The sequence below is a fragment of the Coregonus lavaretus genome (assembly GCF_964263955.1).
Source record: "Coregonus lavaretus genome assembly, contig: HAP1_SCAFFOLD_123, whole genome shotgun sequence".
Lineage (NCBI taxonomy): Eukaryota > Metazoa > Chordata > Actinopteri > Salmoniformes > Salmonidae > Coregonus > Coregonus lavaretus.
In genome coordinates this window covers 449,876-459,398 of record NW_028165834.1, presented here as the reverse complement: position 1 = coordinate 459,398, position 9,523 = coordinate 449,876, and the positions used below count along the sequence as shown (strand labels likewise).

Genomic DNA, 9,523 nt, shown 5'->3' with positions numbered 1-9,523 from the left:
TGCTTTATATTTAATTCAAAACAATATAATAATTGACCATTGACCAAAACCTGCATGGCATAGATGGACCCTGTATGAGGCTCAAAGGGAGTGTCATGAAAGCCGAAGCAGGAGCCTCGGGAGCCCGCCTCTTACTGTCTATGACTGGCTGTTTTCTTCCCCGTTTGGGAAAAACACTCTTCTGATTGGCTAAACCAGGTATCCATCAGCCGTGACAGGCATTGGTGTACATAATGTGTTTCAGAAATGAAACCAAATTTCGCCCGACTCAAAAAGAAACACGAAAACAAAACCTAGACGTCTTCTAAACTAAGAATCGGCAATTATCCTTGACGATCAGACCACCTGCCGTTGACTTCAAAGGTAGGCTGCGACCCGACAACATTTCAACAGACTAATAGTCTAGTGCAGTAGGAAAATATAGCTAGAGCTAAATCCTTGTGATGTTTTTGTAGATCTGTCATAAACAAGCACCTTTCTTCAACAATAGCATTCTGCCAGTATCCTGAGAATCAAATTATCTTGACGGTTTCGCTCTTCCTAGGGTAGCATATCTAACTACACTTTCCCGGGCTGCCTAGTTAACATTACACAGTTTGTGTGTGTGTGTGTTAAAAAAAAATCATGGCTATATTGTAAGCAGTGGGATAGGCTTATCGGTACAATTTCATGATATTATAATATTAATGTCCCATGTTCCTTTCTGTAGGGTGAAATGTACGCGGCAATCCCCTGATGTGTAGTTATCCTGGAATGGAGCTAATCTATGTTTGGTCAGCAAAGGTGGGCTATGTTCTTGTATGTAGGCCTAAATACGTGTAGCCGAATCATCTTCCAGGTAAACTATTTGTTGAAGACCCGAAGATGCAACAATGTTTCCATTTACATGTAGATTATAGCATAGGAGGAGGCTGCGTGTCCCTCGTAATTGTCGCCTTTCAAAAAGCCAGCAGCACCAGGAACGCTCATTGTTATAAGTTAAAGCCACGCTGTGCACGTTGGTCAAAAAGTATGTATAGACTTGCTTTTTGTCGCTCACAAATTGTCACGTGAGTAAAATCAGAGCCATAGGCTCTTCGTAAAACATTAGGCTATTTGTAGGCTATAATGTGGTTTACAACGCTCTGTCTCAATATCCGTGCTTGTGATTCCGCTGGAGTCGCAGAGCACATTTCGCAATACTGCATATTGTGTCAGCAGTGTTCTGCCAGTGACATATCTATATCGGCCAACATGGAACTTTTGTAGTATTATGGCTTATTCTTTGTGCCCATTTCCACACCTGTCAGTTGTCTGTCTGTCGCGCCTTTCAAGCATTGCTACATCCGGGTTCCAGTGATGGATGGAGCACAGGTGTTTACATGCATGGCTTCCTTTCCTTGCCTCATCTCCTTTATCTACCATTATGTGAGGAGCTGGATAGGTGAAAGTCTGAAATAGGTTCCATTTGTTACTAGTCTGAAAGAGGTTCCCTCTGTTACTCAATCCAGTGCAGATGAGGGAGGAGAAAGACACATGGTTATTGTAATACAGCCAAGTTGTGGATTTATGGCACTGATTCGCTCTCTCACTTTCTCTTCCACCCTTTCTGTACTCCACAGGTCCAATCAGTAGCTAGGGGCTTGATTGTTGGTGGTAACTGAAGCTGTGGTTACCATGGCGGCACACTTTGACACAGAGTACCAGCGCCTAGAGGCCTCATACAGCGACTCTCCACCAGGAGAGGAGAACCTACTGGTGCACATACCTGAAGGAAACAAGTGTAAAGTTCTTATGTAGATCCACAGACACACACATACACACACACACACACACACACACACACACTAACCTGTTTTTGTTGTTGACTGTTCTCTGCAGCCCCGTGGCACCACATAGAGAACCTGGACCTGTTCTTCCAGAGGATATCCTTTTACCCCTCTGTGTCTCTGTACTCCTGGACTATTCACTACTACAACTACCCCAGGGGTTATTTTAAGACAGGGATGGTCAACACCTTCCGGGAGAAGAGTAGAACCAGGTGTGTAAGAGCAGGGCTAGAACAAAAGCATGCACGCCTAGTAGCTCTCCAGGAGGAGGAATGTTGAGCTTGAGACCTGAGTTAATACTATCGACCACTAGACTTTCATTATGAGAGGACACATGCTACTTTTACGTCCTAATCTGATCCTTGACCCCTGATCCCTGACACGTCTATAACCTGCACCAGAAGAATGGCTTCACCTGTATGCTGCTGGGAGAGGTCTTTGAGCTGGTGTAAGTACACAGTGTGTGTGTGTGTGTGTGTGTGTCTGTCTGTGTCTTCTATGTGGTCCATGTCGGTGTCCTGAGGGGTCGTTTTCAACTTTCCTCTCTCTCTCCTCTTTCCTCCTTCCCCCTTTCTCCCCCTCTGTAGCCAGTTGCTGTTTGTGGTAGGGTTCACGGTCTTCTTGGCTAATTGTGTGGACTATGACATTCTGTTCGCTAACAAGTTTGTCAACCACACCGACTCCTCCAAAGTTACGCTGCCTGACGCCTTCCTGCCTGTGGACGTCTGCAGCGCAAGGTAAGGCTCTAAACACTTCATAAATGCTTTATAAATGCATTATAAACACGTCTTTAGCGCTCAGACTAGTAAGGAATGCTGGAAAATGTCCTTCCTGCTTTTTGTTTTCCCGCCAGTATCCGTGACAACCTGCTTGTTGTTTTCCCGCCAGTATCTGACAACCTGCTTGTTGTTTTCCTGCCAGTATCCATGACAACCTGCTTGTTGTTTTCCCACCACTATCCATGACAACCTGCTTGTTGTTTTCCTGCCAGTATCCATGACAACCTGCTTGTTGTTTTCCCGTCAGTATCCGTGACAACGTGGCAGTGATGTTTGTATTGATGATATCTGGAGTGTTCTGGTTGCATCGCCTCATCAAGTTCATCTACAACGTCTGCTGCTACTGGGAGATACGCTCCTTCTACACCAACGCACTCAAGATGAGCATGGTGAGTGTGTGTATGTGTGCCTGTCTGTGGGTCTTCAACCTACTGCTTTAACTACTGATCTCATGGGCAGCGCACAATTGGCCTAGCGTTGTCCAGGGTAGGGGAGGGAATGGCCGGCAGGGATGTAGCTCAGTTGATAGAGCATGGCGTTTGCAACGCCAGGGTTGTGGGTTCGATTCCCACGGGGGACCAGTATGAAAAAAAATAAAAATATATATATATATGTATTCACTAACTGTAAGTCGCTCTGGATAAGAGCGTCTGCTAAATGACGTAAATGTAAATCTCCCCTTCTCCTCTCTCTCCCCCTCTCCTCCTCATCTCCTCCCCTCATTCTCCACCTTCTCCTCCCCCCTCTCTAGGCAGAGCTGCCATACTTCACATGGCAGGAGGTTCAGGCCCGGATCGTTGAGATCCAGAAGGAACACCAGATCTGTATCCACAAGAAAGAACTCACAGAACTGGACATATACCACCGTATCCTGCGCTTCAAAAACTACATGGTGTGTCTGTGTCTGTGTGTCTGTGTGTGTGTGTCTGTGTGTGTCTGTGCTCTCACATGTGTTTGTGCTCGTGTCAACTTCTTTACCATTCCTCGCTTGTGCCCCTGCTGCTGAACCACATGTCAATCAAAAACAACACCACCTAAACCGCCTTCTTCCTCTTCCTCCAGGTTGCGATGGTGAATAAGTCCCTCCTTCCCGTGCGTTTCCGCCCGCCGCTGCTCGGGGAGAGTGTGTTTTACACCCGCGGCCTCAAGTACAACTTTGAACTCATCTTCTTCTGGGGGCCAGGTTGGTGTGTGTAATGTGTGTTTTGGGGTTTGTGCTTGGTACACTTTATTTGGTACACTTTTCACCTCTCTCTCTCTGTCTCTCTCTGTCTCTCTCTGTCTCTCACCCCCCCTTCCCAGGCTCTCTGTTTGAGAGTGAGTGGAGTTTGAAGCCGCAGTATAAGAGAGGTGGTAACAGGCTGGAGCTGGCAGACAAACTGGCATCACGTATACTGTGGATCGGCATCGCCAACCTCTTACTCTGTCCTGTCATACTGGTCTGGCAAATACTGTATGCCTTCTTCAGCTATACAGAGGTAGATACACACACACACACACCGCTGTGCTCCGTTATGGAGGTGTAGCAGATACTGTAAAGCTAATTTATTGTGTGTGTGCGTGTGTGTAGGTGATAAAGCGTGAGCCAGGCAGTTTGGGAGCGAGGTGTTGGTCTCTGTATGGTCGATGTTACCTTCGCCACTTCAATGAGCTGGACCACGAACTGATGTCACGGCTCAGCAAGGGCTACAAAGTAGGAATGAACACACACACACACACACACACACACACACACACACACACGTATATAGAAGGTGTGTAAGGTAAGTATTGTGATATTGATGAACTGATTCTTGTCTCTGTTGCTGTCAGTGGTGGCTAAAATGTCAGATTTTCTTCACTTCAGTGCGTGCGTGTTTCCCTCCCGCAGGCGTCCTCTAAGTATATGAACTGCTTCCTGTCCCCGTTGCTGACGGTGGTGGCTAAGAACGTGGCGTTTTTTGCTGGCTCCCTATTGGCTGTCCTCATTGCTCTGACCATCTACGACGAAGACGTCCTCGCCGTGGAACACGTCCTGTCATCCATCACCCTGCTGGGAGTGTGTATCACTGTCTGCAGGTGTGTGTGTTTGTGTCTGTCTGTGTACGAAGTTATATGAAGGGTTTAGTGCATTCTTTCATATTCTCCCTCCCTCCCTCCCTCCTCAGGTCTTTTATCCCAGATAAACACCTGGTGTACTGTCCAGAGCAGCTGCTCAGGGTGATCCTGGCTCACATCCACTATATGCCAGATCACTGGCAGGGCAACGCCCACCGTTATGAGACACGAGACCAGTTCTCACAGCTCTTCCAGTACAAGGCTGTGAGTAGCACTATAGTCATAACCTTTGCCACCCTTTATAAAGCATGATCATTTCGGAAGCACATAGCATATTCTTCTCTACCTGTCCAGAGCCTGTATTCACAAAGCGTCTCAGATTAGAAGGGCTGGTCTAGGATCAGTGTTCCCTCTAAGGTCGTAATGAAGAAGATTACATGTACAGGGGGGACCTGATCCTAGATCAGCGTTGAGGTGTTTAACCCTTTAACTCAGGTGTTTAAACCTTTCCTCTGTTTGTCCAGGTGTTTATCCTAGAGGAGCTGATCAGCCCCCTGGTGACTCCCTTCATCCTGATCTTCAGTCTGAGGAGGAAGTCGCTGGAGATCATTGACTTCTTCAGGAACTTCACCGTGGAGGTGGTGGGGGTGGGAGACACCTGCTCCTTCGCTCAGATGGACATCAGACAGCACGGACACCCCGCGGTGAGACATATACACACACACAACTCATACGTACACACACACAGATGGGCAATGCATAAATAGTGACTCTCTATTTCCCTCTCTCTCTTTCCCTCTCTCTCTCCCTTTCCCCTCCCTAACTCCTCCCTTCTCTCCTTTCTCTTACGTCCTCCTCCCCCTCTCCCTCCCTCCAGTGGATGTCTGAGGGGAAGACAGAGGCATCTATTTACCAACAGGCGGAGGATGGGAAGACTGAGCTGTCCCTGATGCATTTTGCCATCACCAACCCCCAGTGGCAGCCCCCTACCGAGACCACTCACTTCATCAGCCAGCTGAAAGAGAGAGTACAGAGAGAGGCTACGGGAGACACACACACTCTCACCTCACTGTCCGAGTCAGAGGTATGGAGACAGACAGACATGCCAATACATACATTGACACTTCAATTTTGGATCTCAAGTTTCACATTGTATACATTTCTCAGTTTTTTGTTTACACTGATATTAAAGGTAAAAATCAAATTCTCTGTCTCTCTGTGTGTGTCTCTCTCTCTCTCTCTCTCTCTCTCTCTCTCTCTCTCTCTCGCTCTCTCTCTCGCTCTCTCAGCCAAGGAGTCTGATAGCTAACTTCCTGGCAGGTCCCCCTTCATTGGCCTCTCTTAATCTGGGGCGGGACGGCGCCTTGACCAATCACGGGCCGGAGGGTGTTAGCGACGGGGCGTCAGCCTTGCGCTCCCTCTCAGTCAGCAGCATGAGGGGCAGCTGTAGCTCCGCCCATAGGTCGGCCGGACACGCCTCTTCTGCAAGCAGAGCCATGGTAGGATCAAGGTAAAGCCCACACTCCTCCCACGACCAATCAACGAATCAATCAAGCAATCTATCAATCAACTAACAGTCAATCAACAAACTCTCTCTCTCTCTCCCCCCCCCTCAGTACTGACGCTCGTACTGCTAGTTCAGGCAGTAGTGCGTGGGAAGGTCAGCTGACTAGTCTCGTCCTATCAGAATACGCCTCCACGGAGATGAGCATCCACGCACTCTATATACATGAGGTCTGTCTGTCTGTGTCGGGATGGTTTTAAAAATGTTGCAATAAAGAGCATCAAAAGTAAATGCATCTCTCCCACTTCCTCTCTCCCCTCCCTCCCCTCTCTCTCCCACTTCCTCTCTCCCTCCCTCCCTCCCCTCTCTCTCTCACTTCCTCTCTCCCCCTCTCCCTCCCTCTATCTAGCTCCATAAGCAGCAGTCTGGAGGGGCGTTGTCCCGGCACACCTGGCACAGGCAGGACAGTGACGACAGTAGTGACAGTGTCACAGAGGAGGGGGGTTCAGGGGGAGGGAACCCTAACCCCCGAAACCCCATCCCCCGCTCACACACCTTCCCTATCTCTACCCCTATCTCCACCCCTGGCCCTATCACCAGCTCTAACTCGGGCCCTAACCCTGACCGAGGTACCACCCCGGGGCAGGAAGAGGCACCACTCCAGAGCAACAGCCAGCGTCGCTACGGGGGAACCCCAGGTAACCATGACAAATGTGTCTCAAATGACACTCTCATTCAATGATATTGAAGATGACATATTGATCATACTGATATCTCTCTGTGTGTGTGTCGCTCCTCCAGACTCTGTGGGCCCGGGGGGCAGAGTAGTGAGGTCGGCGCGTGTGCCCATGGGGGGTTGGGCAGAGGAGGGACGGGGAGGCCGACACCCAGACACTGTACCTGAGGAGGGCTCAGAGGACGACATGCCTCCCAACATACACAAGGTATTTACACACACGCGCACACAAACAAAGATCTTGCGTCTGTGTATGAGGTTCCATCTCAGTGTTTCCCTCTCTCCTCAGGTGACGTAAATGACCAGAGAGATCCCACCTACCCCCCACAAACACATCAAACATCCTCATCCTCCCAGAAAAGAACTTCCTGCTCACCTGTGACCTTTCACCATGGCTTTACCTTTGACCCCAGATGGACAGACATGTGGGATAGCAGCATGCCGTGTTATTCGCTCTGGGCTAGAGAAAAACAATTGAGTAACAGTGTGAAGATTACAATGACTTCTTCTTGACACCCTCTGTGGATGACACCGCCAATCAAGTGACGGTGGTTGACGACTTCATCATAACTGACAGCATGGAACCCATAGCATATTTATCAGCTTCCATAGTTGCCTCCTATACACTAATCTAAGGTCAGCTTGATGTTTTCTCTCCATAATGGTTAAGGTTAGGATTTAGGGAGGGTAAGCTGATCATAGATCTGTGCCTAAGGGCAACTTCTAGCCAGAGAGCACCTTTTTAAAGATAAGATTTAGTAATGACAAGTTTGTCATTATTTTTAATTATTTGTTTTTTTCTCTTTGGGTTGCTTATATTTATTGCATTTTCAGAGAGAAATTGTGTTCTCATATATATATATATATATATATATATATATATATATAGGAGTCTTCCATCAAAGTATGACTGCACTGGCACTAGGAATCATTTTGGGATTGGGTGATGGTGTTGTACAAAGACCTCATAGACGTGAAGCAGGCACTAAACCGATATACAGCATGTGCATAGACATACTGGTATAATTCAAATCAGGACGTTGGACTATTCTAAGTATATCATTGAGGTGTATATAGTTAATAAATGGAGATATGCACATACAATAAACACATCATAGTTATTGTTTTTGTGTCATACAAACACTCTTTTAAATTAAAGAAAGCAAACTAACCAGGCTGATTGGAACGGGTAACTTCAGCCTCTTCAGTGCCATATTTAAGCAGTTAAAGGGGCAATCCGCAGTCGAAATGATAACAAATCTCCCCCACCACTGTTTCAGTAAAAGGTTGAAGGATGGGGCTGGAGAAATGTAACCACACTCAAATTCAAAGACAGAGCTGTGGATGCAAGGACTGACCATCCATCCATTTTTAACCATGTTTTGAGGCTATACAGTGTTTGTTTACATTTACTTTGTTTTGTACTTTGTTCCAATGTTAGCAAACATTGGAAAAACAAGTTTATATTTTGGCTTCTGATGGGGTACGACAGTTGAACTAAGCTCATGGGGCATTTATAAGTTATAGTCTTCAAGAATCAATGGGTTTATATCCAAAATGGATGTAGTAACTGCAGATTGCCCCTTTAAGCACAACCATCCCATAACTATACAGCAATCAACCTTCAATCAACACTAATAGCTGTATAGAATCATCAGCATCAGGCAAACTGCATGTTTTTTCTGCCCAAAGAGAATGCACTTTAATGACTTTTGTTGAATCCAAAGGATGTCACTTGTCACTATATTGATTTTGATAATTTCATATTTTTATGACTTTATTTTAACCAGGGCTTGTGCCACCTTCAGAGAGTTGAGGTTGAGATGCATGGTGATTTACAAGTGTTTGTTTTTGTGGTTCACACTGACTAGCCTGGTCCCAGATCTGTTTTAAGCGCTGTATAACCAGCTCCCATATGGTTGATCATACAGCACAAACAGATCTGGGACCAGGCTACAGAGGGGACATATGCTTCTAATAGATACAGTCAAAGAAACTCTACAGCTGGGTATTCATTTCTAGAAGGCAAGGTCTGCAGTGCTGCTCGCTATTGATTGATATATTAATGTAATTGAGTTGCCAGCCAGAGAGTCCAATCTGAATCATACCCTGGATAAATATCAGCTGCAGACCTGGAGGCCTGGATTTGAATAATGTAAAGGGTCTCCTGGGACACAGTGGAAGAAGCCACTGTGGTACAAGTTTAACAATGAGGTAGTAGGATTCCTGAGCTGACACATATAGCCTATCTGGTTTTGGTTTTGTTTTTATAGATTGTCCTGTAAATTGCCATTTTGTACAGTTGTAAATCATCAATAAAAATGTATTTAATACGTTTATGTCATTTCAAGTTTTGTTAGTAGTATGTACAAGATACACATGGTATACACCGTCCAATTAAACGCTTAGTTGCAGGTTCCTTTTCGACAATGCAACAATATATTTTATTAAGAAATAATAAAAGATAAGAATACGAACATAAAGTAAATGGCTCAGTAGAACATAATAAATATTTTAGCATAAGTATATGGTAACTTGGGGGAAAATATCGGAACAAAATGACATTGAGCATTTCACTATTAATATCCTCACAATAAGCAGGTTTCCACCCAACCTTTTTATGCTAGTAAAGTACATAAATGTACAAAAATTACAAAAA

At 46.0% G+C, this 9,523-nt stretch overlaps 1 protein-coding gene across 2 annotated transcripts; it reads left to right on the top strand.

Annotated features, from left to right (window-relative positions):
* The first annotated feature begins 242 nt into the window (after positions 1 to 242).
* LOC311115406 (autophagy-related protein 9A-like) lies at positions 243 to 9,200 on the top strand. 2 transcript variants are annotated; one of them, XM_084190583.1, is made up of 20 exons: positions 243 to 363; positions 710 to 783; positions 1,602 to 1,762; positions 1,861 to 1,904; positions 2,192 to 2,256; positions 2,396 to 2,545; positions 2,835 to 2,976; positions 3,339 to 3,479; positions 3,650 to 3,770; positions 3,890 to 4,065; positions 4,158 to 4,280; positions 4,458 to 4,645; positions 4,735 to 4,888; positions 5,149 to 5,328; positions 5,502 to 5,708; positions 5,914 to 6,134; positions 6,241 to 6,358; positions 6,538 to 6,826; positions 6,930 to 7,072; positions 8,805 to 9,200. In XM_084190583.1, the coding sequence occupies exons 3-20, from the start codon at positions 1,657 to 1,659 to the stop codon at positions 8,916 to 8,918; spliced, it is 2,682 nt and encodes an 893-aa protein (XP_084046709.1). In that variant the 5' UTR covers positions 243 to 363; positions 710 to 783; positions 1,602 to 1,656; the 3' UTR covers positions 8,919 to 9,200. The 2 variants fall into 2 exon arrangements, with proteins under 2 accessions (XP_084046709.1, XP_084046710.1); XM_084190584.1 differs by lacking the exon at positions 8,805 to 9,200 and adding an exon at positions 7,154 to 7,622 and having other exon boundaries at positions 276 to 363.
* The last annotated feature ends 323 nt before the right edge of the window (positions 9,201 to 9,523 follow it).

Bases quoted from the DNA above. Each gene is read 5' to 3' on its own strand.
- LOC311115406 (XM_084190583.1), top strand. From the start codon at position 1,657: ATGGCGGCACACTTTGACACAGAGTACCAGCGCCTAGAGGCCTCATAC. The intron at 2,546-2,834 runs GTAAGGCTCTAA...TTTTCCCGTCAG, and splicing joins GTGGACGTCTGCAGCGCAAG to TATCCGTGACAACGTGGCAG. The intron at 4,646-4,734 runs GTGTGTGTGTTT...CTCCCTCCTCAG, and splicing joins GTGTGTATCACTGTCTGCAG to GTCTTTTATCCCAGATAAAC.